Below are 22623 nucleotides of genomic sequence, written 5' to 3'. Positions count from 1 at the left end.
TGGACCAAGGTTCTTGGGGTCTACTTCAACCATTGCATCCTCCTCCTGCAGTTGCAGGGCCGGGTTTTGGTTAGGGAGACCCATGCTCTTACATATATGTTCAGCTGGGCTCGGTGCTTTGGGTTGTTGAAGGGTGGGAGCGTCAATGAACCGCGATATGTCTCCGTCGGAATCTGGACATCGGGTTGGGTCATTCGAGTCGTAAACTCGGTAGATACCGATGTCATTTGGTTCAGTTTTGTAATAAAACCGTTCGATGACAGGTAGAGATGGGGGAGAAGGGGTTCTGAGTGCTGGGAGTTCTGGAGGCGAAGCTAGCGCAGGAGGCGTAGGTAGTGCGACAGGCGTAGCAAGTGCCGAAAGGACCACAGTTGACTTCCCTCGTCTTCCCCTGAGAACTGCGGACATCGATGAAATTTCGAAGTCCTCGAATCTTCCCGGAACCTTCGTCTCTCTCCTCCTCCTCCTCGGCTCTTCAGGAAATCCCCCATCCAGCTGTTCCGTTTCCTGCTCGTGACCCAAGTTCCCCGCCTCTAACTGTTCTATTTCCATCCAATTCTCCCTAGATGGACCCGCTTCCGGCTGTTCTTCGACTGTATGGTTCAATTTAACGCGTTTTTTCGTCGGAACATAGTGTAATTGATCCTTCTCTTTGCAAAGCGATTGGTGTATCCTCAGTGCATGTTCCGTATTATAGCGCTTTCCGCAATCCGCACAATTAAGCATTAGTTCTACATTAGAAACGATTAGTTTTGAATCCAAGAACATGGAAGGAATGCTCACAATACAATAGATACAAACGAAGGATAGCGGCCGTCGAGGTCTGTCAATCTACGACTGCAAAAAGCGATAGCTTGCCCTGTAAAATTGACTGTCAGCACTGTTGGATCGTTTTTTTTTTTTTTTGACGCAACAAAAAATATATTATGGGGCTTTTTTGCTCCTGTTCTTCTCTCTTTCACATTCATAGGAGACATTTTCATTGATAATACTGTCTACTCTATGTACTATACGAGAAACGAATGAAAACGAACGGGGGCTTACCATAAATTCACCAACGCGAACGTTGATGATGGAGGTTGGGGAAGAAGGGTTGCATGACTTGTTTCCCACGCGAGTCATGGTACTTGTTGTGCCGTGGCAGGCAGATTTCGTCGCCCGGACTCAAACCGGTCCGGTGGGTAAGATAAAAGATATAAGATAAGGATTATCTTAATGAAAGATAAGGTGTTATCCGTTATCACCGGTTATCTATCTTATCCTTATCCCCGCGGACCGGTGATAACGGATAACTTAGGGTTAGGGGTTAAACCCGTTTCTCAAGCATAATAAGCAAGGGAAAAGCTGGCGAATCTTTGTCTGTTGCCCCAGATGTCCCCATCAATAAAGAGAAAGGCGACAGCAACTCGGATTCCACAACTGCTCCTCGAGAGGTGTTGGAAGCACCATCTCTCAAGATCAAGCGAGTCGATCATTATTATAGCAGATGGTCTAAGGAATGGAAATATCGAGCTAGTTTCCTCTTCCGATGATCATACGGAGCACATACTGACTACATGGGTTACAGAACACCAGCTCAAAAGTTATTGTAGAATCTGCACCAATCATGGGTCGTGCGAGCGGCATGTGGGGGGATTTTAGTTTTGTGTACGTTCAGCTCCACCTGCTTCAAGTTTTCCTAAGCTCATCTACTGTTTCCTGTCTCAGCCTCGTGCGCAAGATACCCCAGGAAGAGGGAAAGGAGCCCACATTCAAGATCGTCATCAAGAGCGAGTACCTCCTCAAAGCATGCAAAGATGTTATTGTATCATGGCCTGGTGTCTCGTGGAACTCAGACCCCCTTGAGGTGCGCTTGCTATTTAAACAAACGTTATGTTCTAACACCACCTTCCATCTCTAAGGTCGACCCCGAAATGTTCCTTACTTTCCTAGAAGAGTTCACGGCATATCGTGATGCCCTCCAGGCCAAGAAACGATCCCTCATGGAGACTCACATCCTCTCCTCCGTCAACCTCCTCCTCAACTTCCTCCACACCGACTTTCAAACCACCATTCACCGTATCAACACTCACAAAGCTCATCGCGAAACAAGCTTTGACCTTCTATTTGCTATCCTCGTCCCCCGCACTCTCCTCGTTACAGAATGCGCTATAACCGGTCGACCTAGGCTGTTCAAGTTGATGTCGTGGACTCGGGTGGTAACGAACACGTGTTCGTACTACCAACTGTTCTGCGAATCGATGGATTTGGTGGACCATCAAGCTACAGCTACCGTGTTACCGGGAAGAGTGCAGACGATGATCATCCTTCCTAGTTTCAAGGGAACAATCCCTATGTCCGAGTTGGATGCGTATCCCTTGAAATACCACGCATACCCGGAGAGGTTGAAAGAGGGCATCCTCAGAAGAGGCCGTAAATGGGTTGACATCATTGGCGTACATCATATGGAGTTTGATGGAATTGCTGCGTTTAGGACGGAACAGCATAAGATTCGAAGGCATGCTGTGACAGGGAGGATTATGATTGACCGTAGTGCGTGTTTCTTTGAATGGCTTTTGAAAATTAGCACTCACCCTTTGCCGGCTTTGATAGCGACTTTCAAACGGTTTAATCCCAACTACAAGTACCCCATTCCCGTCGGTGGATCATCCATAAGATATTCACCACCTATAGTCAACGAATGGGGGGATTTTAGGCCGCCTCCGCCTCCGACACCTCCTTACGAAGACGGGCTAGCGAACAGTTTGTTTGCAGGAGACCTGGTCCAAAGAAAATCTCCAAACGACGGGAAAGACACTCAACAGCCCGACTTGTCGGAGGAGGAACTCCTCCTCACTTCCACTGTCGTCTATGGGTTCTCGCTCCCGGATAAACTATGGCGTGCGTGTTTCTCCTTCTTTCCTTGGTTATTCTTCGACTAACTTAATACTCCTATCCTCAGTGGAATTCGACGTCGAAAAAATCACCTCAGTCCAGTGGAACCAAGAAGCCTTTGCAAATCTCGTTCTACCAGACGGCAGGAAACAGATGCTACAAGCTCTAGTCGAAGCTCATCATCAGGAACTTGGATTTGATGACTTCATCAGAGGGAAAGGACATGGGCTTGTCATTAACTTGTTCGGTCCGCCTGGCGTTGGTGCGTTCTATTTTACCTCAACTTCAACCGGACTTTCGAAATTTGACTCTGCCCTTCCAATTGTAGGTAAAACCTTCTCTGCTGAAGCTACAAGTGAACATGTAAAGAGACCTCTTTATCTCGTTGGAGCGGGGGATCTCGGAACCGACCCTACGAGGTTGGATGCAGCACTCGAACGCGTATTTGAAGTGGCAACGGCTTGGAAGGCTATTGTGCTGATCGATGAGGTACGGCGTGGTCGTTCTCCGATGGAAACATTTGTTCACTGCCGCTATTCTTTTCAGGCCGACGTCTTCCTTGAACAACGCTCACTACATGATCTAGACCGGAATGCGATGGTGGCAGTCTTGTATGTTTTCTTTCTTTTCCTCTTCGTCTTTCCTTTCCTCGTTCCTAAAACCCCTTCCTTCACAGTCTCCGCCACGTCGAATACTACCGTGGCATCCTCTTCCTCACCACCAACCGCGTGAAAGCGTTCGACGAAGCCTTCCTCTCCCGTATCCACGTAGCACTCCACTTTACAGATCTACCCATCGAGTCCAAAATTAAAATATGGACGGCTTTCATTGCCAAAGTCGGAGCTTCAGATATCATCGGCCCAGACCAAATCGAGGTGCTGGCGAAACGAGATGTTAACGGGAGACAGATCAAGAATGCAGTTAGGACTGCTAATTCGTTGGCTGTGGGGCGAGGAGAGAGGTTGGAGTTGAGGCATTTTATGGATACATTGGATGCGATGGAGGAGTTTGAGAGAGATTTTGAAAGCGTTAGGGCGAATTGAGTTGAGGAATTTGGCTTGGTTTGGCTTTAGTGTTTGAGTAGCGACGATTATACGACCGCTTACGACTCCCGAATGTAAAACTATCCTGCGAATCTATATATCCAAAACCCGACGCTTATATCTCGTTTTACACAAACCTACATGGTCTACTATCAAGTGGATGCACATTATACCCCCGCACATAGTGAAATGAAGGGAAAGGGTACGATGGAACTGTAAAGAAGATACGAAACAAATAACAAACTGCCACTACTACGATAATCCGCCGACTCAATCAGTTAAGCGTTTACAGTAGTCCGGGTTTCCTTTGGGGTTCTGAAGGATGCAATTCAGCTGACCTTCTCATGGAACAAGGATGGATGGAAACAAGCTCACCAAAGCCCATATTGGGAACGGCCTCACAGTTCCGCCACCACCGCCCACAGCGAAAGTGTAAATAAACACCATGACCTGGTCAGCTACGTGATGAAACCCGTGTTTAACAAAATGGCAATAGCAGAGATACATACGGAGGTTCCTCCGTCCAACGCGGCAGACATCAAGAAGTTGTACTTGCGGAACCAGGTGGCGCGGTATCTAGAAACATTTTTCAACAATCAAATCCTTCCTGTAAGCCCCCAACTTACTTTCGTAGGTAGTACTGTGAGAAGACGGCGAGCAGGAAGGTAGTAAAGACACTCGAGTTGATTCCGACGGAAAGGTATCCTAGCTCCGCGACCAAAATTGGGGTAAACACGAGGTTGAATCCGACCTTGGGCCACAGCCTATGTGCGATCCAGAAGGGAATTGGGAAACCGAGGCCGGCGAGGAGCATATATGGGACAAACTGGGAAGGCCATTAGGATTGAACTAAATGCGGAAAGTGTGGAAGAGCGGGAACGTACGCCATACCGAGTTCCCGTAGCATAGAGGGGTTTACCGAGAGCACCCCACGCGATGGCTGCACTGTTGTAGGATTGCACTTGTTGACCAGACCAAACGTTCGACCCCTGAATAGCTCTGAGAATTTCGCGCTGACTTGATATGATAGTCTATCCATCCCAGCGTTCTGCCGTCAAAAGTTGGATCACAACGCAATGTGAGCGGAAGGACGAACCGTCATGATGATAAAGTTCAAAAGACCTCCCTATTAATGAATTCAAGTCGTTTGTTAATCAAATAAAAAATCAAATAATCGACGTACGATAACTGTTCCAACCATTTGCACAGTGAAGGTTGTTCTCGGGGGAAGCTTGGTGTATTGACCGATCTTGAGGTCCTGGAAGAGCCTGTACGACTGTACGACTGGAATGTATCCATAGGCAGTGAAGTACATATTGGCGACTGGTTTTCCGGGTACTAGAGCTCCCCCAATCATCTGTTTGTGAGGTGGGCAGGTAAGTCGCGTTTTCCGACATATCCGAAGTGACGATGTGACGTACTTGAATCATGTTCTCAACACTGGGAGCGTATCCGACGGTAGCGTTTAGCTAGCAGACGTCATCAGTATCGCTCGGTGCAATCAAGGAAAGACCAAGCGAGAACTTACGGTTCCAACGATAGGGACAAATAACCAAGCAAAAAGAAGCGCAATGATTGCCGCCCATGCAGGAAGCCCTGATTGAGCAGCGTAGGATGTTCCGATCCCGACTCCAGCACAAACGACAAAAAGACCCAAGTATATCCAGTTGGAAACCTCCTTGTAGATCTACCATTGTTCCTCGTTCAGCCGGAAAGATACCAGTAGCAATTGTGAAATGCACTGACCTTCATCTTCTGGTAGTGAAGGTCGTTACATCCCTACCGAGCGTAAAGTAAGCTTCGAACCGACATCCTTCAAGTCAGCTCAGATCCTGACCTGACGATCCCAGAGAATCTCCCACATCTTCGGGCCATGCCAGAGCAAGAAATGAGTCACAGCGGCTGAAAGAAGAAATGTATAATCGTTAAGCGGTCGCACCAAGAACTGCTGTCAAAAAGAATGGTTTACCGCCGATGTACATCGTTCGACTAATTTTGTACAGCAGTTGAGAGGCGGCATACCAAGGAAGGCCCTGTGGACCAGTATGTATATGAATAGATGCAGAAACGGTGAATTGATACTCACAACTTGCTCAAGCTTTTCGTAGTCGAGCTCGTATCTGTCGGTCAAGATCGCAAGCTGGTCGTATTCCGTACCTGCACCGGGAGGATGTCAAACACAATTTGCAAGTTTAGAACTCCTCGGGACTAACCGTTCTCGAAGAAGAGGAGTTGAGACAAGAAAGGGAAGTTCTGAGCGTTCCAAGTGTTCGTCGCGAAACAAGCACAGAACGCGATTCTTAATGCACGGGACAAGATGATATCAGTGAAATATTGTGATGAAACATTTTAAAAGAAAAGCCCGCTTACATGCAAACGGCGCACCCAGCGTACAAAGAAAGTTGAGTGGATAACGGCGTGAAGAGAGCACCAATTGAACCACCGCTAGCTCCGACGTACACCCAATCTAAACAGATTGAGAACATTCCCAGACCTTCGTTACCGGCGGCACCACCAAAAATGCGAGTGAACCACGCAGAATCTTGATTTGCCAGACAGAAGATACTGATACCGGTCAAGGTTCTGCGATGAGATTGTCAGATCATTACGAACGCAGAACAGCGCGAGAAGCGCAAACGCACGGGGCAATGTATTCCTATAAATTACCTTCAATATCAGAACAAATCCGGGACCTCGGATTAGGGTCAAAAACAACACTCACGGGGAACCATTCCCATATAAATATGCCGATGAAAACCAGCCAGAAGAACCTGACCCGTTTCTTCTGAGCTAAAACTGAGTGGCCACGATGGAGAGCCTAGCGAAAGAACGGTTCTAAGCTCCAGAAATTTAAAAGAGTCGGCTTCAACTTACATCAAAGAGCTGAACCGTAGGCATCGATTGCGGGTAGACGGCAAAGGTTGGGTAAACCAAGAACTTGCGCAAGATACCAGCCATCCCGTATCCAATCAACTGAGTGGAAATCAAACTATGCAAAGGAAGGGGTCAACTGGTTAGACTCCCGATGAATGAAACTAATTCACGTGAAGATTGGGACAACTGCGTTGGGGCGAACGTTGTAGTAAAGGTCCTGAGCAGCGAAAATACTGATGGCCTTCGCAGCATAGGCGGCCGTCGAGGACATGATCGTAATGGCAACATGTTCCTTGATGTCTAAATGGAGGTCTAGAGCCAGTGGCAACATACTAAACGAGCGGATTCTCACTGAATGGAGAAGGATTCATGAACCTCCAGAACCAGTTATCGGAGGTCCGTAATCGAGGGGAGGGGTGGTTGGGACCAGGAAGAACTTCCTCGAGGATCTGTAGTCAAGCGAACTGAGTCTCCTTGTTGAACCTTTGGACGGTGTGTACCCACTTTCCCGAGGATGTAAGAAAAAATCTAAAATCCGCAGATGGGTAAGGAGCAAGGTATTAAAGGTCGTAAATGACAGTACCTGGATGAAGAGGACGCTAACATCGATCTAAAGAAAATGGATTATGAGAAAAATTCGTCACGCGATGAGATCAGTTTGTAGTACATACTGTTTGCGGGCGGAAGTACTAAACACAAATGTAGAACAGTTAATAAGAACATCGACATACTAAATCTTATGTCGACTCACGAAGATCTGTCCTAGCACAGCACCGAAGCATGATAGGCCAAGTCCCAAAATCCAAGTCCTGAAAGTGTATATCGGGAGGGTGGGGTCGTCCTCAAGAGATACAAGACGGAGGGCATAGTCGGCATCGGTGTCTAGACTAACATAAGTTACCAGCATCTGTAAGTTGTTCAACGCGTACCAATGGGCCGCTCTTTTCCATTTTCGCCCATATCGATAAGGCGGGGGCCTTCAGTATACACCTCCTCGACCTCGGTGTCGATGCCGATGTTTCCATTGTTGAGACGAGGTCCCTTACTTTCGATGTCGAAAGATCCTGTCGGGCTGGGATGGTCCTTCTCGTCGTATGTAGACAGCTTAGCCTCGTCGTGAAGCGTCGGGAGAGCCATCGGTTAACCCAGAAAAAAAGGATGGATTGGGATGCGCTTCGAAGGGTCTGAAAGAGGTCCGAAGCCATTTTAAGGGCCCCCCAAATTTTCACCGAATCCGCGGACAAATACCAGGCGTAAAGGCCACCACATCTGACCACCTATCACCACATGTTCACATAGAACAAGATAAGGGGAAAAGCCAAGAAATGCATCGTCATAATATGTTGCTTTGAGGAAATGCAAAGGAATTAGTACCGACCTTTATTCCTTCTAGCATAGCTTGCAGATCTTTTGAGTTCTTGCGGGACGGACTGTAATCTGGGAGAAGTATTCGGTGGATACCTGAAGGTGAAAGCGTACTCCGGAAGTAGTGGCGATACTAGTTGACCTATGTATAGGGTAAGTCGTTATCTTGCTTGGTACTGAGAATGGTGATAAAAAGCTAACTCACGAATTAACAAATGCATTTTTTCAATGAAGTCTAGACTGAGAGCTTCGGCCCGCAACCAAAGGCCACGAGGTCAACCCACAAGTCCAGTGAAAATTTGGCAAGGTACATCAACGGGATGGCCTTGGAGTGGGTCCGAATGGTATCAGCCAAGATGCTTGTTTTCTATCCGCTCGGGAGTTTGGAGTCGGACCAGATAAGCCAAGTACCTAGGATAAGGTCCGGCCAAAATTCGCTTGGAATCTCGACGTGATGCTTCTTGGTTATCCAAACGGCCAATTCCTATATCATTAGAAATCAAGGGAGATTTCAGTAGATTTAAGATTATACCTAATCGAAGGAACTTACTTGGCGGTTTAGCGTCTTGGCTGCTCAGAAAGGGTGAGATAGTTGACCTGTGCAGCGAGTGCCTTATCGGAATCGGTCCGGCGCTTGCAAAGTATTGGAGGCAGACATGTAGCTCAACTTAGCGTGTCGAAACAACCAAGCTGCCACTAGGTCGTACATTCAAACATATAAATATTCACACACATAATTTCACATTCCGTTTCTACAACTTGGCAATCTTGTTTTTGTGGTCTTCTTCATCTAAAAATCGTTTAAACCAGTTGATAATGCCTCGCGCAGATTCTTCTTTCGCCCATCCTGACGAGCAAGCTTGTCAGCCGAGGTCTCTTTGAGATGAATATCACTTACGGGTGTCACCAACTTCCGGATCGCCACGAACCGCGAATCCGTGCGCTACCCGCCCAAACACCTGAATCGTATACGGTGTTTTCAATGCGACTAGTATATCTTCGGCTCTGCGACGAGATGCAAGTGGAAAGGTGTGGTCGACCTCTAAAAACAACAGTCAGTGGCACTCAACTAGTACGGGTAAGCGATACACTCGTACCAGCGCAAGAGAGGAAAAGCGGCTCTGTAATATACACGTTAAGCAGGAAGACTGGATTCGAAGTTTGCCTAGAAACTCACTCTTGGCCTTACGGAAGTGATCTCCACTTAAGTCAGCCGGGTGAGCGATGGCAGCTAGGTCGAAGAAGACCGTCAGGACAACAGAAGTATCTAACATTATGAAAACCCACGTACCTGCAACAAGCCAATCAGAGGCAGCTGCATCCAAGGTATAGGGCGCTCCGTAGCAATAACCTTCAAGGCTCTTATTAGTTCTACCCTGTGATATATCAGATTTTCCCAACGAACCAACGGCAGTGTATTTGGCGGATGGACCTAAAATAGACGGAGCTTTCAGCACTGCAAACGACTGATCTTTCCCAAGCTTTGACCCCACCATATTTCTGTTTTACAGCCTCCAACCACCCAGGAAGAATCCTTTCCGTCTGTGTCCTCGACTTTGAAAACCACACCTCACGATTAAATCCAACTTCGTCGTTGTGCAAATAAATAGGATCTCCTAGGAAATAATCGATTCCGACAACGATGAAACCTTGAGAAACGTTCAATGTTCGATGTTTGAACAAGATTGAACCAAAAACGCACCGTTTTCAGCGAAAAAATCCTGGATTAGCTGATTGTTGAGGTAAAATGGGCCATATACATCCGAGTAGAAGAGGATGACTCGTTCCGTCCCTGGATCTTTGGGTTCAGAGATATAGGTCGGTACGCCCGCGATCGTGACACGTTTTCCAACCGCAGTTCCGCTATGTTTGATTCCCGCAACGCAGAGGTCTCCAGTAGGAGGGCCAGCAAGGACGGTATCCGACATGGGTGTGAGTGTTTAAGGAAGTATGGGAAAAGAAAACCGGGCTATTACGCCCTGTGAATGGCGAAGAGCATGGTCATGGGAAGGGATGAAGCCGACATTGCTGTGCTAAGTTCGGCGTTCGCGGGGAACGCGTTGCGTGTGACCATGTCACCCTCGACGCGTTTGCCTCTGTACCTCCACGACGAATGTTTGGCAGTCCGAATTCTCAGTCAATACTACGAATCGTGAACCATGCATGTTTCCGGCCAAAATCTGGCTTGAAATGTAATCCTTGCTCACAACAGCGGGTTTATTCCTGCATCAACTTGCTTGCACGCCCGATTATGATTCAGGCCCAACCTGTACACCCCGCGTTTGGCAAGTAGTTTCCCCTGTTCTCATCCCCGGCGGCTCTGAAACTGTTATTGATACAGCCTTTCATCGGAAGAACCGCAGGTTATTCTTTCCGCCTCGTTATTTCTCGAGTTCCTACACAAAATTAAACCATCCACAAACCGAAACCGAGACGACACCCGCGTTCACGTACCCCCCAGATCAACTTCTTCAATCGTTAGAGATGACTGCGAACGTAAAATTGCCTCCAATACCTGCATCAGAAGATAAAGAGGTCTTTTGGAGGGCCTACCTACTAGCAAATCAAATAATACTTTATCTGGGCGCTCGACCTCCAGCTGAAGCCGAAGCTTTTTCGTCTGTGAGTACTCTCGGGGCTCGTCTTGAAGCGATGTGACATACATATCTGACTATTGCTGAACAGGCTTTCCAAGCAGGTACGGTGTCACCCGAGTCAGAAATTGCGCGTGGGAGAGCTGCCATGACGAAAATAACTGAAATGTTGATCGAAACGACGACTTACCTCTCCCCGGAATCTACGCTACGGTCGGAACACCCTGAGGTACTCAAATCATTCGAAAACATCAAGTTCCTACTGGAAAGCTATAAGGTGAAGACAGGTCAAGAGGCAGACTTAGAGAGGTGGTCCAGGTTTTTCATTGGCCTTCGAACGGAGGTAGTTGAATTGGCGATGAGGCTTAGGGATGTCGTTGAGAAGGACCAAAAGCCTTGATGGGAAGAGTGAAAAGGACGTTCCGGATTGTTTACTAAGAGTACGTAGGCCAACATTGGAATGCTCTGCGTTATGAAACTCCCGATAGAGTGAATGCGTCACATCCTTATTCCGTTATACAGTACATTGACTGGAGTACGGATTGGCCGGAAGGAGAAAATGTCTGCCCATCCAGTTGTTTGAGCATTCCGGGAATACAGTACTTGAAGGAAGATGCTGTGTGGCAACATTTTGTTTTGTACACCGCCATTCAAGATTAATAACTAGTTGCGAGCCGGAAGGGAACGTCGCATATTACAGTGAGAATGCTTGGACACTTATAACTTTGACTATCGTACAACTTCGTGGCAGCCAGCCTACGTAAGGATCCTCCGCCTCGTATAGGACTGGAGTAATTCGACCCTCTCAAATCTCCATGCCTACATTAACATGTACCGACTTGATTTGTGTGTATCTACCATGACCGTAGCGATCAGTAATAGGCCTCTCATGACGACCAATAAAACGCGTGGCTTACTCATTGATACCCTCAGATCCCCACTCCCTTCCGATCCCAGACTGTTTATACCCACCAAACGGTGCGTTGAAGTCAAACACATTATAGCAGTTTACCCAAGCCGTTCCAGCCTCCAACGCATGCGCCACTCTCGTCGCCCGCGCGCCGTTTTGTGTAAACAATCCACAAGCCAACCCGTAAGTCGTATCGTTCGCCATCTTGATCACCTCTGTACGCATCAAAGATAAGATAAAATAAACCAGTAAGCAATTCCTTCCCAACAAACCACGAGCCGAACTCACCTTCTTCAGTCTTGAACTTAATCACCGACGCAACAGGGCCGAATATCTCTTCCTTAATAATCTTCATATCCGGCCTCGTATCCGTAATGATAGTCGGCTGTATAAAATACCCTTCCTTTCCATGACGCGACCCTCCAGTCAGAATCGTCGCTCCATCCTCTCTCGCAGAGTCGATGTAACCCATAACACGATTAAACTGTATCTGAGAAACTTGCGGTCCATGCTGGGTTTCCAAGTCGAAAGGATCTCCAGTGTGTTGGCTCCACACCTTAGTTTCTTCTTGGAACGCGGCAAGGAACTCGTCGTAAATCCCCTCCTGTACGAACATACGCGACCCGGCGGTACACGCCTGACCCATATTAAAGCTAGCAATGACACACGAAAATTCGGTGAGCTCTTGAATCTCCCGATAAACAAGCTTAGAGAGAACGTACTAAATGCCCCTTGCGGACCATTTCGCGGTTTGCGCAAGGTTACAGTCGTCGAAAATAATGTTTGGAGACTATCGGAAAAACTCAGCAGTGTGACTCCCTCATAGGAATAACCAAAGCGCCGTACCTTGCCACCCAATTCGAGCGTAACAACCTTCAGGTTCGATTTAGCTGAAGCCTCTTGGATTTTGCGCCCAGTCAAAGTACTACCAGTAAACGAGACCCTCGAAATCTGAGGGTGATAGGAAATCGTATGACCGACAGTCGAGCCTGTCATCACGAGTATTAATATTAACCTTGGATGTTCCCATAGAGATGACCAACCACCTACCTAAGCCGTTAACGATATTGACAACCCCAGGTGGGAAGCCGGCTTCGTTAACCAACTCAGCCACTTTGAGAGATGTCAACGGTGTGAATTCAGATGGCTAAAAAAAAGGTTGAGAAGCTCGGTATCAATGTCATCGGAGTTCGAGATCAAATTTACCTTTATAACGATGACGTTTCCCGCAGCAACAGCCGGTCCCATTTTGAATATGCACGAGAGCTAAATGAATAATCAAGACTAAAAGTCAAGTTTGAGGAGGGAAAAGCGTATGAACCAAGGGACCATTCCATGGAATTATTCCTCCCTATGAATATAGACGAGAAGTCGTTACATGTACAAGGCGACAGCAGGGAAATAAGATAGCTTACCACGATGCCGTACGGTTCGCGCCTAGTGTAGGTAAACTTTTGTTCCGATGACTATGTTAAGGTCGAGAACGTGAGAAGACGGGACAAATAATATGCGCTTGCACCACTGGCCTGTGACGCATACCTCTATTGTCTCTCCTTTGATTTTATCAGCCTGACCAGCAAAGTACCTCAAGCCGGCAATTGCAAACGCAACGTCCATGTTCTTGGACATATAGAAAGGTCTTCCTTGCCAAAAATAAGCACAGGAACACGTAAAGATGGGACGTAAAACCGAAACTGACCGACATCCAAAGTTTCGAGGGCCCCGAACTCGTCAATTTTGGCTTCAATGAGATCGGCAAGCTTGTAAAGCATCTTTCCGCGCTCCACACCTGGGACTTTCAAGCCCCAAGATTCTTGGTAAGCTTTCCTTGCAACATCTACTGCGATATCCACGTCCTTGGCCGTGCCAGCTGAGACGGCAACGAGTCTTTTCCCAGTAGCTGTGGGACATTGCGATAGGTTAGGACAATTCACAGACCACGAGTTTATCCACACAAACCGGGATTGACAACACTAGAACAAAGATGAGTAATAGGAATGAGAAACCGAGAGTTAAGCAGAACGTACTCGATGGTGCCCCCTTCGACAGGATCAACCCACTTTCCGCCAATGAATAGCCCAGTGTTGACTGAGACAGTCCCCTTATAAGATGGGGTATCGAGATCGAGTTTGAAAGACATGATTGAAAGGTATGGGTGACGGAAATCGACAATGACGTTTGCAGTTTATGTATCCACAGCTTGAGAACCTTCTTTGCTTTGTCCTCGAGTGCCAATTACCCCTCGTGTGAGTACCCGTACCCGAACCATGAAGTCAAATCAGGCATCGTTCTTCTCACACCACGATTCTAAGAAGAGCTACCACAAGGGAAACTGGCTATGAGGTCAGGTCAGGCTTCGGAGTGACAGCCGTGGACCGTGGTACCAAGGGACGGACCGGACTGGATGGACTGGATGGAACGCTTGCCCGAGTAGGACGTACCGTAACCTCTGGACTCTGGAGGTCGAAAATTTTGCGCACGGGGCCTTAGTACTTCCTTGCAATGAGCCTCGGCGCTCGCCGCATCCCCATCGTTCACAAATCGTTCGACGGCTTTACCAAAGTAGAACGTCACGTGACATTAATGAGGTATACGGTCAACGCATACAGTGGCACTGGCTGACGAACAGAAGAGGTACCGATAAAAGCGCCGATAGAGGGAAAAACGGTTGAATTAAGAGAAAAGTATCTTCTAATGCAGGTTGTAACCGACAAGACTTCTCCTTCCTATAATTTCTCCAATCTGAAAAACGGAAAAGCGAAACGGTGTGTTAGCGGAAAGAAGGGAACAACATGTTGGGATGGACACGAAAAAGAAGAAACACACACCTTGTACAGCCCATACGCTTCAACAGCATACACTCCAATCCTAGCAATCTCCCCAGACCGAATAGCATTCACCCAATATTCTCGACTACTAGCACGGGACCAAAGAGTTTGGTATGCTGAGCGAACGGTATCTATGGAAGTTGGAGGAGAGAGGCTTTCAGCGCGGTAGACGTGTTTGACGAGTTCGCGGGCTACGGCGAGATTGTAGAACACAGGTTGTTTGTAGGCTGGGATGGGTAGGGTTAGTAATATGAGATTGAGGGGGAGAAGCGAGAAGAGGAGATGAAATGGAGGAAGACGAAGGAAAGGCAAGGAAAGACTAGGCAGTCCAGCAAGTCTCAGTCGAGGTGCTTTGCACCGTTGACTACGCAAGCACGCGCCGTCCAACATTACACGTACAAAGTTCCAAAAAATGAAGAAGTAAAAGGTTAATCACATCCAAGTAATCCCCCAAGCCTCTCTCCAACAGGACCCAGCGCCTGCTTGGCAGTATTGAACGCTTTTCCTGCGGCTTGTTGTGTGCTAGCAAGAGCTTCCTGAGCTTTCTTTTGGGCTCCTTCGATGGGACGTTTTGAAGAGGAAGAGTTGAAACGAATGGAGCGTTTGAGAACGGATGGGCGAAATGATGGTCGGAACATCGTCGTCGTCGTCGAGGGAGGGAAGAAAAAAAAGCGGGAGTCGTGTCGTGACGAAACCCGCGGTCCGTGCGTGTGCGATATCCGGCGGGTCCCGACATTGCTAAAATAAGCGGTATATATATGAATAACCATGCATTCTAGTATCGGTTCAATGGTCTAGTGGTTATGATTTCTGTCTTACATACATAGCTTACAAGTGTGTAGAGTACACAGAAGGTCTCCAGTTCGATCCTGGATTGAACCATTTTTTTTCCGTGCTCAACCCGGGTTAGGCCACGGCATGGCGGTGACGCTGACTGACGCGTTGCGCCTAACGTTCCCTTCCTTCTCCCATCCTCCTGATTCTTTTTTTTTTCTGTCCCAAAACTCTGCGCTATGGACGACCTCACCGACGATCAGCTGGTAGCTCTGACTCGCTTTCGAGATATGACAAACGGAGGAGACGATGAAGTCGCGGTTAGCGTGCTGCAGTCTGTAGATTGGGATGTCCAAGTATGTTTTCTTTCTACATCTTTTTTGATCCATATTTTTATTCTTTCTTCTTTTAGAAAGCCGCAGAACTCGTTTTTGGAACAACAAACCCACCACCACCACCTCGCCAGCAACAAACAGCTACCACTCATATCCAACCATTTGACCATATAGATGACTCTGAACAAGGTTACCTTCTCGGTGGAACAGGAAGAGTAAGTTCAGGACCTCTTTTTTCACTCCAAAACCCTCTCATTTATCGCTACCCTTCAGCCCACAACCGGCAGCGGAAGATACCCTCCAAACTCCCCAACCCTCTTCGGAATCCTTTCCTACCCCTTCCGAATCCTCTCCTCTCTCATCAAACTCGTCCTATCCATCCTTCGAATACCAATCCCTTACATCCCATTTCTCTCTCTCAACTTCTACCGAGGACGTGGAGGTGGCCTTGGTGGGGGCGGTGGACGTTCCAACAGAGGTCCTGAAAGGTGGATTCGAGAATTGGAAGAAGAAACCGGCGCGATATGTATCGGAAAGGCATCCAGAGTCGGTCTTTCGTCTGCAATGGAGCTTGTAGAAGGCGAACCTGGGCCTTCCACGTTGACTACTCGAACGGGCGGTGGTGCCAGTTCGGGTGCAGGAACAGACCTAGGAAATGGGAGAAAGTACTTACCAGACTTTGCTCTGGGCACGTACGATGAATTCTTAGAGACGTGTACTCGGGAAGCAAGGATTGGATGTGTTATCCTCGTTAGCGAAGAACACGATGATATTGCGGAATTCAAGAGGTTCGTTTTTTTTTCCTTCTCTTCCCTTACGTCACCCATCCTAATTACAAAAAACATTCTTTCGCTATCCAGAACAACCCTCACAGACCCAACGTTCGTCAACCTCCTCACCACCAACAACGTCCACACTTGGGGCGGTGACGTCCGTGACACTCCCGCATTCACAGCCTCTCTCAAGCTAAGCGTGACAACGTACCCGTACGTAGCGTTCGTCGGTCTCCAACCCTCCCGTAGCACCCGCCCCCACCTCAACTCCAACTCCTCCTCAACTTCGGATCCCATAACACAATCCACACTATCCATTCTATCTAGACACCAAGGTCTATCCTCCACAACTCCCGAAGCGCTCTGCACACACCTCACAGAAACCTTACTCCCCCGCGTATCACCTTACTTGGAACGTGTCAGATCTTCTCGGGCTGTAGCAGAGAGGGAGAAAGAAAGACAAGAGGAGGTTAGGAGGAGTGAAAGGATGATGAGAGAACAACAAGATCATGCTTTCGAAGAGTCTGCACGACGCGATAGAGAGAGGATTTTGAAAAAGATTCAAGAGGATGAAGAGAAGAAGCGCGTTGAGGAACGGGAAAAACGGGAGAAAGAGGAGGAAGAGAGGAAGAAGCAAGTTGAGAGAGAATCCGCCGAGAGGAGAGTTCGGGAGAGAGCACGGAGGAGGGAGTGGTTAGGGGATCGGTTTTTCCCTTCTTCAGAAGAGGGAGAAGGAGATGTTAGGGTTGCCATTCGTATGCCAGATGGGAAGAGGGTCGTTAAAAGGTTCCGTGGGGATGCAGATACGTTGTCGTCCGTTTATGCGTTCGTGGATGTTCAGCTTTTCGATCCACGGTCTTATGAAGGCTCTTCCTCCTCTTTTTCTGCGTTCCCGTCTTCGACAAACGTACACGAAGCCATTCAAACCCTCATGCAAAACTTGGAATCGACCACAGAAGACCCCGCTACGTGGTGGGGATTCCGTCTCGTTTCAGCTTATCCTCGGAAGGAAATTCCTTGGGTTCCTGGGAAGCCTGTGTATGTGAGGGATATACCAGAGTTTTCGGGTAGAGGTGGGGGGCAGGTTGTTGTCGAACTCATTAATTCGGGTGACTCGGGGAGCCCGAGGTCAAGTACGGATCGGAAGGGGAAGGGGAAGGTGGAAGGTGGGGATGATGGGAGTGATGGGTATGACACGGAAAGTGATGAGTAGTTTACTTCAGTCTGTCATTCCTTTACAGAAAAGAAAGGGTTTATCATTTTCCTTCAAAAGCGTGTTGAACGTCATACTCTATTAGTATTTCACTAGACGTAGATAAAGTTGGACATGTGATGCGCGCCGCGGTGGTTGCTATTAACCCCTTTCTTCTCCTTTCCCCCCACCCTCATGGCCACAACCGACAACTCCAACAAATCAGCTACTCAGGATGAATTGGACATCTCAAACCTTGAAGGCGTACAGCGAAATCTAGTCAGAAAGGTCAAGAGAGCAAAGACGAAACAAGTCTCTACGAATGCCAATCCAGATGTCTTTCGTCGAACTTGCGGCAAACGTGGACTACTGGAGAAGCTAGCTAAAGAGGCCCCGCTGGACATTTTTATAGAGGTACGAGTCTACCTATATAATATGATTGTACTTATACCGGGGATCTTTTCCGACCCAGGTGTTCAAATACCTGGGGCCCCGAGATATACTATATCTTTCCCGGACGACCAAAGCTTTCCGAGCGTTTCTCATGACAAGCTCTTCCTTGCCTGTCTGGCGTACAGCTCGCGAGAATATCTCGGATCTGCCTCCATTACCCACCGACCTGAATGAACCCCAATATGCGAGCTTGCTCTTTGATAACCATTGCTATGCAAGTATTACAGCCTTCAACTACCGCTGTAACTTTGTTTGATTTCAAAATTTCTAGGCATGTCTCCGTTCTCCATGTGACAATGTTATCTGGGAATGTAGAGTTCGAATCCACAAGAATTGCATGAGCCAATTGTATGAAACATTTTATTTTATTTTTGATTCTGGCGAGTCGCTAGAGGTATTTACTAGGTTTATCAACTACAACCGAGTCGAAAATCGCCCCGCGCGCCTGAAATACAGCGAGTTACGGAAGGTTGTCGAGCATATTCCCTTCTACTGTGGACCAAGTGAGCCTATTTTCTATTTTAGACCTTGTGCTTGGAACATCCCAAACCTCTGATGCGATAATCATTAAGTCGACAGGAACCATGGTTCTTTTTGGTTTACTCCGATGTTTGAGCACCATCTCGCCAAGTACAAGGAAATTAAGCGCAACAGGTCTGCAGTGGAAAACTGGAACAGGGAAAAAGAACAGCATCTCAAGTTGGCCACGAGCGTAAGCATAGTACAATTTTACATTCTCTTTTTTCTCACTTACGCGCTTCCACTTAGCATGCTAGCCAATGTCGTATCTGGGACAGTAATAATCGCGGTACAGAACAAAAGAGACTCCGAAATGAACGTCGTCAAGAGTCGGTATAATTCCAATTTTTCCACGTTGACTCTGCTAAGTTGGCTGAATGAAATTTCGAAATCCAGAGCTATCAAAAGGTTATCTGCGTCAGGTTGGGGGCCAGAGGAACTGAGACACATGGAATTTTATTACCACCGTCTGTTTGAGCTGTCGAAGCCTATCACGGAACGAAGTACGTCCGATTTTCTCCTCAATCCTCGTTATTTTCATTTTTTCGTACTCAAATAAAATTTAGCATGGAACAACCTCGAACCTCAACTAGTTCGTGTTCTTCGCCGACTCAAGTACCGTCGCCTCGAAAAAGAACGTTGTTATTCTCTAAAGTCACGATACAAACTACTCAAGATCGCTTATGAGAACAAGAAGTACGGAAACAGGTTGACTATATATCCCCCACTCTCCGATCTCATTCTGGATGGAATCCTCGGGTCCATCGATGACACGATCTGGAACACACCACTAGAGCAGAAATTGACCATATCGGTCTTCATCGACGCTCTACATGACGCCGCGGCTGAAATCGCAGAGTTTTCGCTAAAATGGATCAAGCAGAACAGTCTAGACCTTACAAAACTCTTGCGAAGATCCGGACTCGATGGGGACTATGACTTACGCACGACAATCTTTTCCTGCAAATACTGTGGAGAAAAAACCTGGGTACCCAGGATTTTTATGCACGATTGTTACTACTTATAGACGGCCCCCCATATCGCACCTATATGGGCACCCGCTGGATCCCGCCCAAATCTCGTCCGTTTCCCCCAATTTTTTTTCCGTTGCAAAGCCCTCCTAAAGGCCGTCATTCGGTACCACTTACCCCAGGTCCCATTCGCAGCCCTTCCCCTTCGACGGACGGTGCATGCCTGGGCACCCAAAATCGGCATTTTTGGCTCATAATCGCCTCGTCCACCCCACCGTTCCTTTCGGTCTTGGTGGAAGAAACGTTCTTTCGGGTCCAGGGAACATTTCGTCCCAGGTGCCCGAGAGGGACGGAACGATTTCTCTTGCTGTAAACTGCCCGGAGTGCCGCAAGCACACCCACAACTTGAGGCCAGCAGCTATTTGGCCTTCATAACTTAGCATCCAGCTGCTCGTTTTTCGAGGTTCTGGGCTCGTTTTAAAGCTACGAGTCCGGAAACCGTTCTCGCCCACCTTCACTCCACCTCTAGAGTGCTTTTCCACCTCCCTGTAGCTAGTGCAAGCGCTGCAGGCCGATAAAAAGCGACTGTTTGCTCTGGGTCGGTCTGTCCTTCCCTCCGTTCCTCTTGAGTTTGGTGCAAGAAATGTTTGTTTATGCTCTAAAAACATTTCGTTACACTTCCACAAGCTGCCCCGACTTCTCGCTCTCGTTTTAGACTCCAGTAACCGATTGTTTCCCACGATATTTTGAGCCTTAGGGTATCTTTGGACTTTGTTTCCGAAAGAATACATAAATAAAAATTATTTTGGCATTGTGTGTACCCTCTATCACCTACGTTAACCTTCCAGACCACTATTCTGAGCGTTCAGACCTGCTAGAGCCCAAACGGTTGACCATCTCTCGTCTGCCGCTCACCAGTTTCCCAATTGGGTTGTGGCAGTGTAAACCGTACTGGTACGGAAATTTACCTGTCATGTTTTGTAGTGATATGAACACACGACTCCTTGGGACTTGAAATTCGAAATTTTCATAAACTACTCACATGTTGAGCTCCTGAATTAGATAGGAACTTGTATGTTACCCGCCGTATATTCCACTTCACGTCCAAGCCTGCAGATACTGAATTCCCACGATTGTTTAAGCCTCGGCATCTGGTCCAGAAAGCCGAGTCACCGGCATCTCCATCCGCCATGTCGGGATGTCACCTGCTGCTGGCGCGACAAAATCCTGGGAAACCGTCGCCAGATCAGGCAAACCCGCGTATGTAAGCAGTTTTTTTCCAACTTCCATCTCAACCACAACGTTCATCTGCTCGTTGTAGTATAAGTAATCGTTGTACACGTCGTGATAGCTTTATTTGACGTGTAAAATGCACTAGTGAGTATTAAAAGTAACTCAACTAAACTAAAACACCAAAAATCTAAGCAAAATAACCAAAGCCTTTGTACCGAACCTACCTGTTACTACCGATACACAACCCAGACCAAGCAGGCTCACAAGAAGCTCTACCACTCAACTAATCACACGTTCCGTTACAACAGTGAGTGAAAATATCTAAAATTAAAAAATGTACCCTAATAGTAAAATAGGTGAAGATGTTGTGGTCGTACGAGGCCCAGATGGGAAAGTTCCTTGCCCATGCACTGCGGCACTCCACAGTCGTTTAAACTGGCGCCTCGTACGCAACATATGCAACATGGCGACTCATCCGTCACCACACAACTCTACCGACTTCCCCGACACGCCTTTTATTCCATACACCGACGTTGTGCTACGCCTCCTTAGCATGCACTTCAAGGACACACCCTACACTCTCACCCCGCCACCTTTATCGGACGAACATGTCGATATGGTCATGGACTCAACGGAGGTTAGCCCTCCAGTTGAATCTCACGCTTCCACATCGAATGAACCGTCAACAACGTCTTCCCACCTTCCGAATCAACCTCTCAACCCATTCCCATCCATTTCTCGACCTGCCTCCCCTGGTGGAGATGTCGAAATGTTTCCGGCTGAGGAAATCTCTCCAAATGACCATGAGATGGACGACTCGCCACCCACTCTGTCAGCTACAGGTCAAAACACACCGCTTCAGGATGCTCTGCAAGAATTGGATTTGGACGGCTGTTCGACGCACTCAGACGGGTTGACAGATGACGAAGAGGACGAATCTGGTGTAGTAGAAGAGATTGTTGTGGAAAGAAACTCGGACACCGACGAAACGGCTTAGGGGTTATTAGGACTACCTAGGGGACGACTAGGGGCGGAAACCTTAGCGCACGGACAGGGGACAGCTAGGGACAGAGAAGGACAGATGCAGGGGACGACTAGGGACAGAGAAGATGCAGGGGACGACTAGGGACAGAGAATGAGAGAGGCAGGGCACTGTCAGGGACACAGAAAGAGAGAGCAAGGGGAGGACCAGGGTCACAGAAGAAGAGAGGCGCACAGAAGAAGAGAGGCATAAGACCACTAGGGAGAGATGAGAAGAACAGTAGGGACATGCTACGGATACAGAACAAGGGAGGGGACACATAAGGAGAAGCACATTATTTGCAACACACAACCATTGCGGCTTATCTCTTTGCAAGTGGTGAGTGAATTTATTGCAGATCTATTCGTCCAGGACGAATGCGATGAGTGACTGAACACACACGGTGAATTTGTAACAAATCTATTCGTCCAGGACGAACACCATGATTGACCAAACACATACACATTGCAGTAGATCTTTGCACAAGTGGTGAGTGAATTTATTGCACATCTATTCGTCCAGGACGAATGCGATGAGTGACTGAACACACACGGTGAATTTGGAACAAATCTATTCGTCCAGGACGAACACCATGATTGACCAAACACATACACATTGCAGTAGATCTTTGCACAAGTGGTGAGTGAATTTATTGCAGATCTATTCGTCCAGGACGAATACAATCAGTGACAGAACACACACACATCCCAGCGGGGTTAGGGGTTAGGGGTTAGGGGGTTAGGGGTTAGGGGTTAGGGGTTAGGGGGTTAGGGGGTTAGGGGTTAGGGGTTAGGGGGTTAGGGGGTTAGGGGTTAGGGGGTTAGGGGTTAGGGGTTAGGGGGTTAGGGGGTTAGGGGGTTAGGG

The 22623-nt window shown here is 47.8% G+C and overlaps 10 protein-coding genes and 1 non-coding gene across 11 annotated transcripts; 7 read left to right on the top strand and 4 right to left on the bottom strand.

Moving 5' to 3' along the window:
• Window positions 1-1606: 1606 nt before the first annotated feature.
• E1B28_009458 (uncharacterized protein) lies at window positions 1607-3917 on the top strand (the record flags this gene model as incomplete). Its single annotated transcript, XM_043154354.1, has 8 exons — window positions 1607-1647; window positions 1708-1846; window positions 1902-2532; window positions 2593-2880; window positions 2942-3136; window positions 3203-3363; window positions 3421-3485; window positions 3551-3917. The coding sequence occupies 8 exons, from the start codon at window positions 1607-1609 to the stop codon at window positions 3915-3917; spliced, it is 1887 nt and encodes a 628-aa protein (XP_043006808.1).
• Window positions 3918-4187: 270 nt separating this feature from the next.
• Window positions 4188-7928, bottom strand: E1B28_009457 (uncharacterized protein; the record flags this gene model as incomplete). Its single annotated transcript, XM_043154353.1, has 25 exons — window positions 4188-4232; window positions 4293-4367; window positions 4427-4493; window positions 4544-4743; window positions 4802-4948; window positions 5014-5043; window positions 5101-5274; window positions 5339-5386; window positions 5446-5604; window positions 5664-5696; window positions 5755-5819; window positions 5887-5950; window positions 6004-6074; window positions 6131-6216; window positions 6288-6500; window positions 6560-6573; window positions 6640-6735; window positions 6792-6906; window positions 6962-7091; window positions 7144-7240; window positions 7296-7319; window positions 7375-7401; window positions 7463-7480; window positions 7543-7673; window positions 7721-7928. The coding sequence occupies 25 exons, from the start codon at window positions 7926-7928 to the stop codon at window positions 4188-4190; spliced, it is 2337 nt and encodes a 778-aa protein (XP_043006807.1).
• An 875-nt stretch (window positions 7929-8803) lies between these two features.
• E1B28_009456 (uncharacterized protein) lies at window positions 8804-10176 on the bottom strand. The gene is made up of 8 exons (XM_043154352.1): window positions 9859-10176; window positions 9650-9805; window positions 9562-9588; window positions 9448-9507; window positions 9334-9387; window positions 9254-9277; window positions 9055-9198; window positions 8804-9003 (listed from the first exon to the last, which is right to left on the bottom strand). Exons 1-8 carry the CDS (start codon window positions 10082-10084, stop codon window positions 8909-8911), a joined length of 786 nt encoding a protein of 261 aa, XP_043006806.1. The 5' UTR covers window positions 10085-10176; the 3' UTR covers window positions 8804-8908.
• Window positions 10177-10244: 68 nt separating this feature from the next.
• E1B28_009455 (uncharacterized protein) lies at window positions 10245-11398 on the top strand. The gene is made up of 3 exons (XM_043154351.1): window positions 10245-10441; window positions 10498-10778; window positions 10842-11398. Exons 1-3 carry the CDS (start codon window positions 10270-10272, stop codon window positions 11148-11150), a joined length of 762 nt encoding a protein of 253 aa, XP_043006805.1. The 5' UTR covers window positions 10245-10269; the 3' UTR covers window positions 11151-11398.
• Window positions 11399-11555: 157 nt separating this feature from the next.
• Window positions 11556-13800, bottom strand: E1B28_009454 (uncharacterized protein; the record flags this gene model as incomplete). Its single annotated transcript, XM_043154350.1, has 13 exons — window positions 11556-11604; window positions 11668-11875; window positions 11949-12313; window positions 12383-12450; window positions 12507-12649; window positions 12711-12807; window positions 12867-12926; window positions 12982-13011; window positions 13076-13126; window positions 13200-13303; window positions 13360-13560; window positions 13620-13633; window positions 13688-13800. 13 exons carry the CDS (start codon window positions 13798-13800, stop codon window positions 11556-11558), a joined length of 1503 nt encoding a protein of 500 aa, XP_043006804.1.
• Window positions 13801-14124: 324 nt separating this feature from the next.
• On the bottom strand, window positions 14125-15203 carry E1B28_009453 (uncharacterized protein). Its single transcript, XM_043154349.1, has 3 exons — window positions 14925-15203; window positions 14489-14715; window positions 14125-14402 (listed from the first exon to the last, which is right to left on the bottom strand). The coding sequence occupies exons 1-3, from the start codon at window positions 15124-15126 to the stop codon at window positions 14352-14354; spliced, it is 480 nt and encodes a 159-aa protein (XP_043006803.1). The 5' UTR covers window positions 15127-15203; the 3' UTR covers window positions 14125-14351.
• A 68-nt stretch (window positions 15204-15271) lies between these two features.
• Window positions 15272-15370, top strand: E1B28_009452. Its single transcript has one exon. It is a non-coding gene; the product is annotated as a tRNA-Val (tRNA).
• Window positions 15371-15417: 47 nt separating this feature from the next.
• On the top strand, window positions 15418-17732 carry E1B28_009451 (uncharacterized protein). Its single transcript, XM_043154348.1, has 4 exons — window positions 15418-15618; window positions 15675-15812; window positions 15871-16385; window positions 16458-17732. The coding sequence occupies exons 1-4, from the start codon at window positions 15502-15504 to the stop codon at window positions 17581-17583; spliced, it is 1896 nt and encodes a 631-aa protein (XP_043006802.1). The 5' UTR covers window positions 15418-15501; the 3' UTR covers window positions 17584-17732.
• A 25-nt stretch (window positions 17733-17757) lies between these two features.
• E1B28_009450 (uncharacterized protein) lies at window positions 17758-18271 on the top strand (the record flags this gene model as incomplete). Its single annotated transcript, XM_043154347.1, has 2 exons — window positions 17758-17976; window positions 18035-18271. 2 exons carry the CDS (start codon window positions 17758-17760, stop codon window positions 18269-18271), a joined length of 456 nt encoding a protein of 151 aa, XP_043006801.1.
• Window positions 18272-18622: 351 nt separating this feature from the next.
• E1B28_009449 (uncharacterized protein) lies at window positions 18623-19561 on the top strand (the record flags this gene model as incomplete). The annotated part of the gene is made up of 4 exons (XM_043154346.1): window positions 18623-18727; window positions 18784-18863; window positions 18931-19037; window positions 19101-19561. 4 exons carry the CDS (start codon window positions 18623-18625, stop codon window positions 19559-19561), a joined length of 753 nt encoding a protein of 250 aa, XP_043006800.1.
• Window positions 19562-21201: 1640 nt separating this feature from the next.
• E1B28_009448 (uncharacterized protein) lies at window positions 21202-21735 on the top strand (the record flags this gene model as incomplete). Its single annotated transcript, XM_043154345.1, has 1 exon — window positions 21202-21735. The coding sequence occupies one exon, from the start codon at window positions 21202-21204 to the stop codon at window positions 21733-21735; it is 534 nt and encodes a 177-aa protein (XP_043006799.1).
• Window positions 21736-22623: the final 888 nt, after the last annotated feature.

This window comes from Marasmius oreades, chromosome 6, assembly GCF_018924745.1.
Source record: "Marasmius oreades isolate 03SP1 chromosome 6, whole genome shotgun sequence".
Classification (NCBI taxonomy): Eukaryota; Fungi; Basidiomycota; class Agaricomycetes; order Agaricales; family Marasmiaceae; genus Marasmius; species Marasmius oreades.
The sequence above is the reverse complement of the archived record's forward strand: the minus strand, read 5'-3'. Positions and strand labels throughout refer to the sequence as shown.